General features: G+C 38.1%; 1 protein-coding gene across 2 annotated transcripts in view; it reads left to right on the top strand.

The window, feature by feature from the left end:
* Positions 1–18,478, top strand: part of LOC114658899 (BMP/retinoic acid-inducible neural-specific protein 3-like) — a 492,078-nt gene that overhangs the window by 295,562 nt on the left and 178,038 nt on the right. For both annotated transcript variants that reach the window (XM_028811009.2, XM_051932810.1), the window contains one exon: positions 466–656. In XM_028811009.2, coding sequence (XP_028666842.2) covers positions 466–656 — 191 coding nt within the window. The remainder of the gene's footprint in view (positions 1–465; positions 657–18,478) is intronic.

The raw sequence follows: 18,478 nt of genomic DNA, 5'->3' as shown, positions 1-18,478 counted from the left end.
GTTCTTAGTTTATACTGATTCTGATCTGGTGTACTCTGAGTAGCACACACTTAACTTATCATGCCAAGTATGTGATGAGTAGAGCAGGTTACTAAAGTTTTTTAAAACTAAGTTTTACCAGTAATATCATTAATAAAATAAGAAAGTGAATCACACCATCCTTATGTTAGACTGGTACTATGTCTGGAGCTGTCAACCTGCCTTGTGCACTGAGCACGGATTAAGGGATTGGATCAAGCAGGTTTGAGAATGCTATGTTTTAATATTATTGTTTTCAAACAAAAATGTAACAAATTCACAGCCCATTATCCACTTCCGATTGTTACCACCTTATACTCTATGTGACTGTCAAGCTAAGTTTCCAATGTGATTATAGTATGTGGTTTATGGCACACATACTGTATGTTCACAGCTGTTTTTAAAGCAACAGCAGTAATGTAAAATAGAGTGATTTTTGTTTTTCAGGAGAAGAGGCATTAACTATATTTGTGGATAAACGGAAGCTCAGCAATAAATTGGACTTGAATGATTACTCGGCCAACAGCTCCACAGTCACACTGGAGACTCTTCATCAGTTAGCTGCTTCTTATTTTATTGACAGAGAAAGTACACTTCGCAAGTTGCATCACATACAGATCTCATCGACAGCAATTAAGGTAAGTGGAAAAATAAAGAAATAGAAATGCTTTCGTTAAATATGCTACATTTTCCATAGTGGTTAAGGTTAGAGATGAATCAGGGTGAGACCAGAATGTTAGAATGTTTCATTAAATATCACATGCTAACTTCAATAATGAAAATTACACCACTACTATTTACTCTATACGACATAAATGCTTGCTCTCCAGTAACGAGCCTGAGCATCAATATTATTATTAAATCTTCCATAATGAGCATCATAAACCCACTAGTAGTCTCAATAAATATATACTAGTGCACACATGTGAAATTAACATAACCTCATAATGTCTCTAACATGGGAATAAACAGCTGAATATGCATATCTGGTGAATCATCAGGATTAGATATTTCTTAGATATTCATGTCTACTGTATTAATCCAATTTATTATTGTAATTCTGAATACTGTTATTATACCTTGCCTGATGAAGGGGATTTAGCTTGCATTTGTAATCTATTTAGTTAGCCAATAAAAGATGTCATTTCACCCTACTTTCTCCTGTATCAATCTATGGCTAACACGGTACAACACTCTACTGCTACTGTTATTACTAACATGGGTTTATGAGTCTCTAGATGGTGGATAGGTTTTAGAACTGTGAGCACTTCTTTCCCCTCCTAGAAGAAACCATGAAGTATGAAGAACGTTTAAGATATATAAATCCAAAGAGTAAACTGAGACAGGGCCAGTAAGAAAGTTTTAAGATAGGAGATGAAACTATGATTAGGATACACCTGAACAGAAAGAGCTGACAAGAGATAATGATCTGACCACAGACACACACACCAATGAAACGTATTGCTGATCTTTGTCTGCTTTCAGAATTGCTGGATAATCCAGGTTGTACTTGTATAAAAGAAACATTTCTATTTGCTTTTGTTTATGGCACTAGTTATGATATTTAAGGAAATTAAAGAAATTTGATAAACGAGAGGAGACCATTCAGTCCATCGAGTGCATTTGTTTAGCTAATAGCTAAGCTGTCCCAATATCTCATCCAGATTCTCTTAAAGATTGTCAAAGTTTCTGCTTCAGCTCCATGTCATGGTAGTTTGTTCCAGAGTACCACAACTGTTTGTGTAAAGAAGTGCTTCCTGCCTTCAGTTTTAAATGCACTTCCCCTTAATATCCACTGATGTCCTTGAGTATGTGTGTACTGTCCTCGTCTTTGGTGTTTGAACCAGAAACTAAACAGCAGCCAAACTCTGCTTCGCAAAAGATCGATAGAGTTAGGAGTATAGCTCCTTGCTCCAATTTTATTTCAATTTTACGAAGTCAGAGTGAAACTGAAAAGAAGTAAGTTACAAATAATTACCAATTTGCAATAAACAATATAACTTTGCTATATATTTATGCAATTATCTTAAAATAATACTTACAGCCTTATAGCCGATTGGATTACGAAACACTGACTATTCATGAATCTTGCTGTCTAACCACTGACTTCCTGCAATTCTATTTCCACTTCCTTACAACTATTTACATGAATATTCAGAATGTTATGTTAATATTCCTTTGAATAACAAACAACTGTTCTGTAAGGCAGAACTTCATTTATGCTTAAGCTGAAAGAATGTTGGTGGATCTACTTTATCAATACCTTTGAGGATTTTGAAGATCTGGATTAGGTCTCCACGTAGTCTCCTCTGCTCACACTAGACAGGTTTAACTCTTTGATTCTATCACAGTACGACATGTTCTTAAGTCCTGGGATGCACTTGGTTGTCTTTCTTGTGCAGTGGTGACCAAGACCGCATGCAGTACACCAGATGCAGTATTTCTAGTGCATTATATAGTTTGAGCAAAACATCCCATCAGTTATTATGATGTAACCTAACATTTTATTTGCCTTTTTAATTGCTTCTGTACATTGCTTAGTCGAAGATGTTCTGTCAACATAAACCCCTAAATCCTTTTCAGAGGTTGCTTCCTGTAGGCCAGTGTCTCCCTTTTTGTATTTATAATTGACGTTCCTGTTGCCCACATGTAGCACTATGCACTTTTCTACATTAAACTGCATTTTCTGGTGTTCTGCAGTTCCAAAGCTCGTCCAGGTTCTTCTTGAATTATTTTTGCTGCCTCCTCAGCGTCTGCCATTCCTTCAATTTTAGTGTCATCTGTGAAATTCACAAGTTTACTAACTATACTGGAATCAATGTCATTAATATAAATTAGACAAATTAACTGTCCAAGAACAGACCCCTGAGGGACTCCACTGATGACCTTGCTCCACATGGAATGTTCTCCTCTTATCTGTACTATTTGCCTCCTGCTGGTTAACCAAGTAGAGATCAAAGTTAAAAATTAAAATGTGATAACCTGACTTTAGTATTTGTATGCTTTGTTCTGTTTTTTCCAGTGAGAGTTGGGAAAATGAGTTCTTTTCACAATTAGGTCAATCAAGGGTGTAAGAAGTAAGCTTCAGTGATGGTGATACCCAAGTCTGAAGCTAGTGGACTATAGAACTGTGTGACAGAATATTGTAAATATGAGGTGATTACCTCTTGCCTGAGAAGAAGCCTGAGTTGCCTCGAAAGCTTGCATATTATAATCTTTTTAGTTAGACAGTAAAAGGTGTCATTTTGCTTGACTTCTCCCTAAAGGTGGTAATTGTAAGAACAGACAAACAGAGGAGTAGCATCAGAGGCGTAACTTATAACTGTCGGTCTACAATTGAATTTGTTCATTTGATAAAAGGGGATTTATGTGTTTAAGGAAAGGTGCCCTCAAAAGCCTTTCCCATGATGAAACATTTGGAGTAGAGTGCAGGATTATACCCAGACTGCTTCATTTGATTTTACAGAATGATAAAACTGTGTTAATATATATAAATGTTGTACTACTCTGTCTTCCGTTTTACATTTATGAAACTGTGTAAGCTCACTAACTCTGCCTTCAGCCAAAAGTGCTGCATAAGAATAAAACGAAATGAACTGAATTGAAAAAGTACAGCTAAAGCAGTTGTGATACTGTATAGTAATACATTTTTATGTTCTATGAATATTACCCTAATGTAGTTTTCACACTTCACTGTTCTAGTTCCTTTAAACCAAGAGAAATAGATGGGATTCCTATTTATATATACAAAGCCAGTTCTGCTACAGAGAATGGGGTATGACACTTAAATGACTTGGCAGCATGGATGATAACCTCATAATGGACTGTTATGTGCTTTCATAACCCCTAATTTGTTCTAGCTCACTTCTTTTTATAATTTTGTATAATTTGCCAAATACCCTATAAATTTGTTTGATGACTTTAAAAGGGTAAAGTCAGAACTAATAGCCAACTGGAGACCCCGATGCAAGTCTATAAAACATTAGAAAGCCCCACAGTAATCAGCATCAAGCATCAGGTCACACAGTTGGCTGTACTTGCAGTAATTCAGTCTGATTATTTTTAGCTTCTGTAATGGCACCCAGGGCTCTAATTAAAAATCACATGACCTCTTATCATTGCACCAAACCGCATGGCTCTTCACAAACCGAGATCAGCCTTAGTTATTACACAGCTGGCTCTAATTCCTTCATCCCAAGGCACTGCGGAATCCCCAGAGCTGTATACGTCAAGACATCAGAGATTCACAAAAGTAGCGACTGGTGTCAAACTTGAAATGAATTGTGAGAATTTGTGTCCTGCTCCTTATGTGTGGGCATTCAAATAGATAACGTCAGAGCAGCCCTTAAACCGATTCAATGGTTGTAAAAGGTCTTATTGACATAGCTGAACACAATACTAAACTTAATTAGTAAAATGTTTTCACTGTGGAATTGAAGTTTAGGTTTAACTCTCACTCTCTCTCTGTCTATAAACTAACCAAACAATTGTAAAATGATAATGTAATATGAGGAAAACTATGTGAACATTCAAAGAAGAAGTCATTGATGCCCAAAGTGCCTGGGAGGGAAAAGGCACAATCTGAAAAAATTAATAGGAAATAAGACCAGGAGATGAAAAAAGTTGAAAGAGAGGAGGAAAAATATGAGATTAAGCGAAAGGCAGAAGTTGGAAACAGAATTAGCGTTTGAACCAAAAACATAAAGCACAAATCAGACAAAAAGGCAGAACAAACACTTACATCTCTTATATCTCAAACCAATTTTTTTTAGCACACTAGGCATTGAAAGTAAATTGTGTTTGGATTATCCAAAAAACGTCGTTACTGTGCATGTCGCACTATCATCTTATATACCGTTTGCATGAAGACATCATGACCATCGACTAGTGCTATTAATTAAAACAATTTGGATGGTTTCTTTGAAAATAATACAAAATGGTAATGCCTACATTAAAACAAAAAATGCCCGAAAATGTTTGCAAAGTAACATCATCGTCATAATGACACATAAAGAGCAGAACAATGGACAACAGAAATCTTTTTAGGCATCCCAATAATAACTGAATTGTTATGTGACAAAAGAATATAAGTAGTTTAACAAAATGAAAGGAAACCATTAAGTTAATTAAGATTATTTAGTTAGCCAAAAGAGTAGCTTCTCCAGATACTTTTTTGAACATTGTCAAGGTTCTCACTTCATCTCCATGGCTTCTTCCAGATTCTCATGATTATTTACTTGAAGAGACACTTGCTGGATTCCTGCCTGAGTTTGCTTCACATCTGCATCATTAAATTTAGGGCATGACCCAGGTCATCCCATTTAATATTCAAACAAAAAATAAGCAAAAAGAATGCTCCTCAGGAATCTTTGGCCTTGTATCTGGGCTACAAAAGTAAAGAAACAGGATTCGGCTTCTAGCCAACGGTCAGGGTCAGCAGGTCTCTCTTGCTAAAATGGCGCCTCCTTCTGGGAACTAGCTGGTTTTCTCAGGGCTGCAGGGAGAGGAGATGATAATGTCAGTGATAGTGGTTTTATTACATACCTTGATAAAGCCTTTAAAGAAGTCCACCAATGCACATGCGTGACACAACGTAAAAATAGATGGAGTTCACATTTACTAAGCCAGTTCTGGTATAGAGGACGTGGTGTTGCACTCAAAGGACTTGCCAATGTGTTTGATAACCTCCTAATGCAGGGGTGGGCAAAGTCATTCCTGGAGGGCCGCAGTGGCTGCAGGTTTTTGTTCCAACCCAATTGCTTAATAAGCACTTATTGCTCAAGAATCACTTCTGCTTGATTTTAGTTATCTCCCTCATTAAGATTTTGAACCCTTATTGCTTATTTAAGTCTTAAACAGCTGCATTCTCGGTTTTTAATTGCTCCTTATTAGGAATAAGATGCAAATGACAAAAGAAACCGGCAGTTATCCATTTTGCTTGTTTCCCTTTACACCTGTGTGTATTTATCATTTACTATTTGGTTTAATTAAATACTTGGAAGGAAAGAGAAGAGAAAAAAATGAAGGATTGAGAATTACTCCTCCGTTTTACACTTCAAAGTATTTGGATGATATCCTTAGAAAGAAAAAAAATCTAGGATATGAGAATGACTTGACATAGCAGAGTTAAAGCACTGACAAGCCATGAAATGTAATTATTGGCAAGGATTGTTTTCTAATAAAGCAACTAGGTTGGAACAAAAACCTGCAGCCACTGCGGCCCTCCAGGAATGACTTTGCCCACCCCTGTCCTAATGGATTCTTACAGTATGTGCATTAAAGAAGAAATGTTTTACTTCAAGCTAAAGTGTAGACTCTGGAACTCAGCAAGAATTATTTGCCCAGGACAGACTAATATAACAAAAGAAGCTCCCTTAACTAACAGTTATATTCTGGTTAACCCGAATGCCATAGGATGTGCAAAGCTTATATATACTCATGCAATTCAGTACCCAGCCTGAAACCTGCTCAAATGGATACTCCACTCAAAAATGAATTTTTTGTTATATGTTACATATTTCATGTAGTTTGTAGTGATGACCAAGAAAAGTATTTAATCTCATGTTTTCATGAAGAATGAGGGAAAACATTTATGATATAATAGAACCCAATGGTGACCAAAGCTGTACAGTGATAAATGGTGCAGCAAACGTCCATTGAAAAAATGAAAAAAATCTCACCTTACTAATATAATCTACATGTCCATTATACAGTCATATGCTCAAAATGTGCAAAACACTTGTATTTTTGCTAAAATATTATTAACAGTTACTTCTGGAATGATCTGTATACAACGTAAACAGAAAAGGCGTTCCCATAATGAACTGATACTGTGCTGAACAAGATTTAACTCCCTGAGCCAAATGTTTGAGGACATGGTTTTAAGTCCGTAATCACCCTTCTTTGCACAACATCTACAGTTGCTTTGTCTTTTTTTGTGATGTTTATGCAAATAAGATGTCTGCTCAATAAACTACATTGTTCATCCTTCTGGTCGTGCATCCATCTTGCTCCTTTTACAGAGCATTTCTCATAAAGAGCTCATGCTTTTCCCAAGGTTTAGTCACAAAACAATTATCAACTCTTTCTGATGCCCGGTGAACTGCAATTCTCTCAAAATTAAAAATTTTACCTTTACCACTGGAAATTCTGCAGGCAAGAAGAATTGGTTTTTCAGTTCATTTATTACATTTTTCAATAAACTGCATCTTATGCCTTTGAAAGATAAGTCAGTGGCCCATAAATGTACACTGGAAATCAAATGACAAAATCTCAGGGCTTCACCTTCAATGTCACATCTTTCAGAAGCCCGATAGCATAAAAAGTTGACAATGTAGGTGGTGTCAGTTTTGGGCATTACTTATGGTTTTATAAAATAAAACCGAATCTCCAGTTGTCCACTATGAATAGATAGATAGATAGATAGATAGATAGATAGATAGATAGATAGATAGATAGATAGATAGATAGATAGATAGATAGATAGAACTTTATCTGCAATTGGGGTGAAATTATGGTGAAATTTGTATTTTTACAGAAGCTTAATAAATAAATAAATACATTTTGTTATGACAAATAGCAAAATGTTTTCCTGTATCTATAGGTTATACTACAAAAACTAATTTATTTTTATCCATTTACTTGAATTTATAATATATTATTGAATATAGGGTGGCACGGTGGCGCAGTGGGTAGCGCTGCTGCCTCGCAGTTGGGAGACCTGGGGACCTGGGTTCGTTTCCCGGGTCCTCCCTCCGTGGAGTTTGCATGTTCTCCCCGTGTCTGCGTGGGTTTCCTCCGGGCGCTCCGGTTTCCTCCCACAGTCCAAAGACATGTAGGTTAGGTGGATTGGCGATTCTAAATTGGCCCTAGTGTGTGCTGGGTGTGTTTGTGTGTGTCCTGCGGTGGGTTGGCACCCTGCCCGGGATTGGTTCCTGCCTTGTGCCCTGTGTTGGCTGGGATTGGCTCCAGCAGACCCCTGTGACCCTGTGTTCGGATTCACCGGGTTGGAAAATGGATGGATGGATTACTGAATATTAGTTGTAACCAGTAGGGGGTACCACTGATTCCCAAAACCCCTGACACAATCAACCTCCTTACAACTACGGGTACAACTAATATTTGTTTTATTACTCTCAGACTCAAATGAACAGGTATGCACAGTCACGAAATCAAAAACATCATTAATATATAATTCTTTCTCTTTCCTTCCACTTGTCCTATGAGCTTCATACTGTGCCACCCGACAATGACTCCTTGGGTATGGCGAAGCAGCTCCTTTTATCTTTGACCCCGGATTACTTCCAGGGCTAGAAAAGGGACCATTGGTAGTCCCATAAAGCAGGGCCTGTATCTTTCTGTGGCACTCCCCAGTGGCACCCATGAAACCCAGCTCCCATCATGCCCTGTGTGTATGCAAAGGGGACCCGAAGCCTAGAGACACTGCTCCCTAGAAAATCGGGGGGATGCAGTACCTGCATGCTGTTGTCTCCCCCGGTTCTTCCAATGTGTTGGCTTTCCTGCCTGGTAAGGATTCCTGTTCCCATCTTGTCAGAAATCATGTCCTTCCATTCTCATTTAAGGTGACTTCTGTCTGGTCAAAGAATCACCCTCCAGGACACTTGTCCATCCCCTGCAGCACTAACAAAGTATATTTGTAGTATGCATTAACTTAGAAAATTATTAGGATAACCTGAACACCTTCTTATGTATGCAATTATCTAATAAGCCAATCATGTAACAACAGCACAATGCAAATAAAACCTTCAGATAGAAGTCAGGAGCTTTAGTTCATGTTCACTTCAAACACCAACATGGGAAAAGAAATATGATCTCAGTGACCTATGTTAAGAATGTTGGTGCCAGACATGCTGGGTTGAGTATTTCCCTAGCTGCTGATTGAATAGGATTTTCACGCACAGCAGTCTCTAGAGTTTACTCAGAATGTTGCAAAAAACAAAAACATCCAGTGAGTGGTAGTTCTGTGGAGGGAAATGTCTATTATATGAGAGGTCAGAGGACAATGGCCAGACTGCTTGGAGCCGACAGAGAGGCTATGGTAACTCAGATAATCAAACTGGGATGAGCAGAAAAAGCATCTCATAATGAACAACACCTTGAACCTGTTGTGCAGATGGATAGGCTACAAAAATAGAAGACCACATCAGGTTCCAGTCCTGTCAGCTAAAATCATAAATCTGAGGCTGCAGTGGGCACAGGCTTACCAAAACTGGACAGTTCGAGACTAGAAAAACATAGGCTGGTGTGATGAATCTCGAGATCTGCTAATGTGCATGGATGGTAGGGTCAGAATTTGGTGCCAACAGCATGAATCCATGCACCCAACCTTCATTGTGTCAACATTGCAGGCTGGTGGTGGTGGTCTAATGATGTGGGGAATGTTTTCTTGACACACTTTGGACCCCTTAATACCAATCAATCATTTCCTGAATGTCACAGCCTACTTGATTATTGTTGTTGACCATGTGCATCCCTTCATGGCCACAATTTACCCATCTTCTAATTGATACTTCCAGTATGACAATACACCACAACACAAAGCAAAAGTCGACTCAAACTGGTCCCATGAACGTGACAATGTGTTCAGTATTCTTCGACGTACTTCACAGTCACCAGATCTGAAGTAATAGAACACCTTTGTGATGTAACAGAATAGGAGATGTGCAACATGAATGTGCAGCTGACAAATCTGCTGAAACTGTGCGATGCAATCACATCAACTTGGACCAGAATCTCAGAAGATGTTTCCAACATGTGGAATCCATTCCAAGAAGATGAAGAATGTGGCTGTTTTGAGAGAAAAAGGTGGCTGTATTCAGTATTACTATAGTGTCTATATTATTTTTCAATTGAGTGTATAGGCTTGATTTTACTGTCCAGATGAGTGGAAATTTGTGCTTCTGTGGACCTTTTACTTCCATTAAGGACTCTACAAAATACTATAAGACAAAACAATGTGGTTGAACGTTACAGATCTGCCCTATCAACATTGTTCAAGGGTAAGAAAAGGGTTTTGATTGTTGTGGCGTCCAAGCCAGGCCAAACCAACTCATCTGAGGATGGCTGTCCAGCAACTTTGACTTGACTGTCATGAAATAGACTGTGGTGAGCTTTCTGTTTATATTTTATTTTTCTTTGGTACTTTGGCTCACATACCCAGTATGAGTTTGTCTTCATTTTAACACATCATTATCCTTTTGAGTGGCATTATTTTAAATAACTGGTTTATTTTAAGGGCTGATTTTTACATTACTTTTTGTCTTTTATGAAAGCAATGTATTTGCAATAAAGTTTCCAGCACCTTGTAGATTTTTGTTTATTTGTTTTTTTCCACTTGCTAAAAGGAAATTAGAGTAATGTAGATTGTTTCTATGATGTTCATTTATGATTTAAGATATGAGCTTTCTTTGGACTGATAAACAAGCTATATATTTGATATCAGTGTTGATGAAATTTGCATACCTATAACTTTTTGATGGCTTTTTCAGAGATCTGATTTATACTTTCATAACTTGTTCATCACAACAGGCTGAATAAAAACAATATGAGTTGGATCCCAATGGCACGTTGGCTAATTTTGTTTGTGGAAGTCTATGTATTTGTTAGCTTAGTTGTTTGTAGTGTTAAATTTTCATATAAATGAGAAAAACAATAGATAGATAGATAGATAGATAGATAGATAGATAGATAGATAGATAGATAGATAGATAGATAGATAGATAGATAGAGATAATTTAAATTTTAAATAGACCTTTATTAACAATTATAACATAATTGCAGTCAAATTAACAGCCAAAATTCAACAACATTTAAAAACAAAGTTTTTCTACTCATACTTTTGTAATAGACATTCATTTTCTGTGGAACATAAAACATCATTTACAGCCCAGATTTCTCTAAAGATATCTAATTGATTAATTTGTTTAAAATATGCAAATTCAATCTTCAATCTCCTTTGAAGGGGGACCTTAAACAGTAATAGAGCATCAGTGGTTTTCAGATCTTTATCTCTATTTCTTCTTGTTTTTAAAGTTGCCATCTTGGCCTGGCCTAACAAAAAATTGGAAAGTAAACATTCATTTTTACAAATTCTTGACACAGACATTCCAAAAATATAAATGAGTTTGTTAAATACAATTCCCAAGTCCATCAACAATAAATCAAGGAAATGCAGCAGTGGTTGTAATCTGGTACAATATAGAAATAAATGATAAATTGTTTCTTTCTGAAGGAAAAATGGACACTGAACTGTTGCGCTAGCGCCAATGGTTTTTAAGAATGAATTGGTGGCTACTGCTCCATGTAGAATCCTCCATTGCAATTCCCCAACTCTTTTTTCAGTGGGAGGTTTATATAAAGTCCTCCATGCTGGAGAAATCGTGTCATGCAGACACAGAGTGTTCCTCCAGAGGGTATCAGTCATCTCCTTCAAATGCACAAAATGTGATACTTTAAGACATTAGTCATACAATTCTTTTTTTTTTTATAAATCTTGGAACAAAATTTCATTTATGTGATTACTTTTTAAAATTGAGTTTTAGGAAATGATAAAATCTTTTACATTTGGTTTAATTCTAATGTCACATTCAGGAGGTTCTGCCTCTTTTATGAGATCTCCAGAGAAAAAATCCTCACACAGGGGATCTGCACCCAATTGCACTAAAGAGACTTTTAGTTTGTTAATAAATCAACCCCGCCAAAATGGACAGATCTAATCCCGAGCTTATGTGCCACAGCTGTCCCAGACTTCCACTGGTTGCTGACCGGATCAATAAAGTCAGCTACTTTAGTAAAGCCTTTGTTCATAAGCAGGGAGTTTAAACTGACCGAGTCAAACTCCAAGATTGGATTCCATACTACTGGTTCTTATAGTAACCAGAATACTGATTCCAGATTAATTCCCACTCTGTTTGTTTTAGTGTGCCAAATTAATAACATATTGCGGTAAAAAGTGGGCAGCATAGATAGCGCCAATCGCTTGATGTCAATGAAAAGGAGTTGCCAACCAAAATTAAGATTACCAACCCTATGAAAAAAAGCGAAAGCCAAACTCCTCCACAATAAACGCTGAGGGGCATGCAAGAAACGTAAATCTGTCAGCCTAAAAGCTTCAATTCTGCACAGAATGTCCACCAAGCCCTGACCACGTTCATCTACAGACAGATGTACCACACTGCATTTATCCCAATAAACTTTGTCCCAAAAAAAATCTAGCAATATCCTCTGAATTTCTTTTAATAGCCAAAGTGGAGGATCTGCACACCTAAATTTATGCCAAAGCATTGAAGCAATTAAATAATTAATAATCAGCACTCCACCCCGAAAAGAGAGTTTGGCGACCACCCATTTCCATTTCTTCAGTCTCCCCTGAATTTGATCAGTTAAGCCCTCCCAGTTATCAGCTGTGGCTCCAGACTTCCCAATGTAAATTCCCAGATGTTTAAACACATTAGAGTTCCATGTTAAACCACTTGGGAGGCTTGGGGGAGGACAGTCCCAGTTGCCCATCAGAAATGCATTACATTTGGACCAGTTGACCCTGGCAGATGACACCATTTGAAACACCTGTAAACAGTCCTGCAGCAGGACAACATCATCAAGTTCAGTGATGACAACTGTGACATATGCAACCTCCTTAAAGGATGCAGTGGGACACACAGGCAATGACAGGCCATGAAGTAATTGTTGAAGTCTGTGGAGCATGGGCTCTATGGACAGCGAGTATAACATACCAGAGAGTGCACACCCCTGACGAATGCCCATTGTAACAGAAAATGGGGCTCCCATTCTTCCATTAATTTTTAAAACACTCAACACATTATTATACACTAATTTAATATATCCTAGAAAGGCTTCACCAAAACCAAACCTCTCTAGAACTTTAAATAAATACTGGTGGTCTACCCGGTCAAAGGCCTCCTCTTGATCCAATGAGATGAGACCCACCTTAAACCCAAGAATCTCAGAGGCAGGTACCAAATCCCGCACAAAGAAAATGTTATCAAAAAATGCAGTATGACTGATCGAAGGCCACTAGGCAATTCATGACAGTCCGCAGACGAAGAGCCAATGCTTTCGAAAAGATTTTATAGTCCGAGCAGAGTAGGCTGACCGGTCGGCAGTTTTTAATGTTGCAAAGATCTCCTTTTTTGGGTAAAAGAGTCAAAACAGCTCTCCGACAACTCACAGGAAGTTCTTTATCCCTAATGCTTTCCATGAACACAGTCAGGAAGTCCTAACCCATGATATCCCAAAAGGACTTGTAGAATTCGACGGGAAGTCCATCGATCCCAGGGGCTTTGTTCTGATTTAAACTCCCAAGAGCACTTGTGAGCTCCTCAAGCGATAGTGGCAGGTGGAGTATTTCCTTGGTGGATGGAGACAACTGTAGTAAGTCATTAAAGAAAAATTCTGTGCTTGAAGACTAGTCCACTGTTTCTGCAGAGAATAAGTCTTTGTAAAATTTTAAGGCAAATTCCCGGATCTCCTTGGTTTCCGTCATTTCAGTCCCATCAGCAGTTTTCAGACAGTGAATGATTTTTGCCTGAGCAACCTTTTTTTCCAATGAAAAGAAAAACTGCATAGGGGCGTCTATTTGAGAAGTATTTTGGAATCTCCCCCAGACAATGGCACCCTTCACCTGTTCATCCATCAGGGACCTCAGAGAATCCTTGTAGGGACACAAGCAAAGTGGCATCAAAACCAGTTTCCAGCTTGGCTTGAATTAGCCCAATGTCCTCTTCCAGTTCTTTAATGGCCATGGTGACCTTTCTAGAAGAATGTTCAGAATAAAACTGGCAAAAGAGTTTAATTTGGACCTTGGAGATGTCCCACCATTGTTTCAGGGATGAGAATTCACTTATGCTGAGTTTCCATTTGTCCCAAAAGAGACGAAAGTGTTGAAGAAATACAGAGTCTTTAAGAAGATTAGAATTAAAGTGCCAGAAAGATTTAAAATTACTCTCAGACCCCAAAGAAAAATGAGTGAGAACTAAACTATGGTCTGAAAACCCTGTGGGCAAAAGACAAGAGCCCAAAATGAGGTTCAGATTGTGCTGTAAAGTATAAATTCTGTCCAACCTTGCCATAGATAACATGCCACTAGAGGCCTTGAGCCATGTGTACTGTCTCGCGGTTGGGTTCAACTCCCCCCAAACATCCACAAGTTCTTGCTGATTCAGGAACAACTGCAACACCATGACTGACCCCAGGTGAGGCTCAGCGCCATTCCTGTCCATCACTGCATTTTCAGTGCAATTAAAATCACCAGCTAAAAACACGACATCCTCTGAACTGCACTCAGCAAGTACATCTTTTAACAAAAGAAAAAAAAGAAACTTTCTCTTTGCCCTCATTTGGAGCATAGACATTTATGAAAATAATGTTTTTCACCTATATATGTACAACCACCTTCATGAGATGGCCGTTAACTTGCTCAAGACAGTCTAAGGACTCTGGGATGAATGCCCTACTGAAGAGCACTGCCACCCCTGCGCTGGCACTGGAGCCGTGGCTCAGAAATGCCATCCCACCCCTGTCCCTCTGCCAGTCCGACTCATTCATTGGGTCAGTATGAGTTTCTTGAAGAAAAATAACATCAAGTTTTTTCTGTTCTAAATATTGAAAAAGTACGGTTCTCTTTGAGGAGTCTCTGCAGCCATTAACGTTCAAAGAGCCCAAAGAGAAAACAGGCATTAGAAAGAATAGAAATGGAGAAGCAATGAGAAGAGAACTTGAACAAATTCCCAAAGGAACAGCATTACGCATAACACGCTTGGCTAAAACCAAACAAAGTTCTAACACATTGACCTTCCTTTTGCCTTCAAGAAAATCCAGAAAGCTCAGAATTCTTTCAGTGCTGTACTCCGTTTTTCCAAGAGTACCAGTTAAATTGTCACTTGACATACAAGAGCCACTGTCCTCACCACCCTGACCCTCCTCACACTCTGGGCTAATTGTCACCTCTCTGGTATTTAAAAAGTGATTTTTCTAAAGACATGTCAGCCCCCTCTGTCAGGTTCATTTTGTTACTTCTTTGTGCTCCTACTCCACCGTCTGAAGTTTCTTTCCTCTTTCTGGGGAGTGTCGTCCATTCTTCTTCAACATTCATTTCCTCAACAACTCCAGCTTTTTCTTCCCTAACTGCACTACCTAAAGTGGTGCCTGGTTCAGTTTCTGCCACAGCTTTGAGATTTAAGAGAGGGTGAGCAGCTTCACTGTGGACTGTGGACTCAGGACTGGCCTCGGCTCACTCATCCACCTTAGTTGGTGTTATTTCTCTGGCAAGCTGCATAACCTCGGCCTTAGCTGGGCCCTTTTCTTCAGCCTGATTTATATTCAGATAAGACGACTTCAACTCGGCCTCAGCCGATCCATCCACTTGAGGCATTTTTGTCTCAGCTTTCTTTATTTCACTCCTTTCAATTGTGGAGCTACAAGTGGGTATCTGATTTTCAGAACTTCCTGGAGTCAAGCTAAGAGTACCTGTGGATACCTCACAGAAAATAATCTGCTGATCCTCAGCATCGGAGTCTGTCCTCAGACTCATCCTCTACATCTGACTCCCTCACTGCATTTATGTTTCCTCCCATAGAATAGCTAGGCCTACCATCAGCTCTTTTACAGTCAACTGCTTTGTGCCCTTCACAATTAAAACATTTCATTGATTCACAATATAATCACATCCATCTACTTTGAATTTCAGAGCAACATCTAACTCATTGTAACTTCTGTTGAGGAGCATAAAAACCTGTCTCCTAAATGAAACCACATTCTTTAATTCTGGCTGTTTACGCCCCAAAGGAATCAAAGTAATATCAGAAATAATCTCGCCATACCTGCGCAATTCATTATGTAGCAGCTCATTCTTCAAGAAAGGAGGAACATTAGAGATTATAATCCTCTTTGCTGGAGTTGAAAGCGGCAAAACAGAAATGAGGGTTCCATTAATAATTAGGCCTTCCTGAACCAGTTTGTGAACTAAGGCCTCCTCATTTAGAAATACCACAACTGCCTTATTCATTCGCGAAGCAGAAATAATGTTTTTACATCCAATTATTTTTCCATTTTCAGTAACACACTTCTCTACTGAAACTACAGGATCAACAATCAACTTGATGCCATTTCTTCTGCTAAGGTTTTCAAAGCCATGTGGCAAAAGGCCTGGCTGTATCCCTCGGGACACAGCCATCCTAGCCACTTCTTTAAAAAGAAAACACTATATAAACTTGCAATAATAACTATATATAAATAACACAGCTAAAATTAAGAGAAATGACTAGAAAAAAAGAGTAAAATAAAGAAAGAAAAAAAAAGAAAAAGCTACACTCACTCTCCTGCTAGCACAAAGGCCACTCCCATGCCAGACCAAAGCAATCGACACACAGAGTAACAGTAAGATAGATAGATAGATAGATAGATAGATAGATAGATAGATAGATAGATAGATAGATAGATAGATAGATAGATAGATAGATAGATAGATAGATAGATAGATAGATAGATAGATAGATAGATAGACTCTGGCCTCGGAGTAGTGGCTGCTGTCTCCTTTTATAAGGAACCCGGAGGTGCTCCAGGTGCTCATTGCAGCACTTCTGGGTGTGGTGGAAGTGCTGCAAACAAGTTCTCCAGGCACTCCCTGGCAGTGGCCACAGGCCCCGCTGGGTTTGAGCTTCCATGCTACTGCATGCCAGGGGGTCTGCTGTCTAGCTCTCCAGGAGAGGTAAAGCCTGGATATGTTTTTTCCCACGGAGAAGGTGGAGGGCAAATCCTCAATTTTCCCCAATAGGGCAACCTTTATTCATTTGCAACTTTTTTATACTATAAGTTCCAATATTGCATATTAAATGGAGTTGTCCTAACTGCTGTTTCTTGTTTATTCCTATTTCACACTGCACACATACTGTGGGATACATAATTATACATTACAGTACCTTGAATCTGTTTAACCTACATGAGATCTGGTGCCAAGGGAGTTATGGTGCACATGTTTCCAGTGTGTGCCTGACAGAGCCTAACTGCTGTATGAGTGTAATAAGCACATTCTTCTCATAGTGATGTGGGTTTTACTCCAAATGCTACAGTCTCATTAAACATCACAAAGACGTACACCTTAGATTTTCCGGCAACTCCAGATTGATCTCCCATGAGGGTGAGTGTGCAATAGACTGGTGCCATGTCTAGGGTTGGTTTCTGCTTTGGGCTGAATATTATCAAGATGGGTTCTGGCCTCCCACAACTGTTAATTGGATTAACCGGGACTGAAAGTGTTATGTTACTTAAATGATTGCTATTAGTTAAATTTGTTCTTCAGTGAAGTTGTGGCAGGGCTCAGTTATGTTTGCATAGGGCTTGAATGTCCATCTTTAATTTTGAATAATATTCTGAATGTTACCCTGCGGCTAGCTGCTGTGGAACTGAACACTATACCCCCAAATTTATTTAAGATTGCCACATACCCAATGAATGACCCACAGCAAGTCACTTAGCATGCAATTGGTCTTCTTTAGTAATACTGTATATTCAATTTAATTCAATTCATTAGATTGTAAGTAAGCACACTTCCACTTATGTGCTCAGCACGCTAGATAATGATTTCAAACACTGCATGAAAGTGCACCATAAACACAGAGCAAAATGCTAAAAGATAGAACATTCACTTTGTCAAGATATGTTTTCATTTTGTCATTAAAAGTCTGTTTTGTTGATCAGTGTTAAAAAAGCTAAAATAAATTCACTATGATTCAATTTTGTATAACAACAAAATCTGAAAACTTCCAAGGGGGTTAATACTTTTTATAGGCAGTTTATATAGCAATTTATTATATAGTGCCGTATCTGTTTATCTACAATGCCCAGCATAAATAATTACACCCCAAAAGATTTTTCAGAAAGCCATTGGTTTCCCATCAGAATGGGATCCTATACCATTGTGAATTTCCCCTTGGGATTAATAAAGTATCTATCTATCTATCTATCTATCTATCTATCTATCTATCTATCTATCTATCTATCTATCTATCTATCTATCTATCTATCTATCTATCTATCTATCTATCTATCTATCTATCTATCTATCTATCTATCTATCTATCTATCTATCTATCTATCTATCTATCAAAACAAGGTTAACACTTCAATATGGAAAATAAAGCTTATACTTGGTAATGCAGGAAATAATTAGTATAAAAAATTTTCAAAGGTTAAAGAAAACAAAAGAAAAGAAAAACTGGACAATTCTAGTGACAAGAAATTGATGATAGGCATTAGACCTAAAACAACTGACTGGAGCATCCCTAGTAAATAATATTTAGGTACAACCATAATTCAAAATGTTTAAAAAAGTATAAGCAGTCACGCATCAAAAAATAGAAAAAAGTATCCAAAACACAGGTAAATGGTAAAGGAAATTGAAACATGAATAAAATAATTAAGCAAA

Source organism: Erpetoichthys calabaricus, chromosome 10 (assembly GCF_900747795.2).
Source record: "Erpetoichthys calabaricus chromosome 10, fErpCal1.3, whole genome shotgun sequence".
In the NCBI taxonomy this organism is placed as follows: Eukaryota; Metazoa; Chordata; class Cladistia; order Polypteriformes; family Polypteridae; genus Erpetoichthys; species Erpetoichthys calabaricus.
Note: the sequence above shows the minus strand (reverse complement) of the source record. Positions and strands in the feature narration are given on the sequence as shown.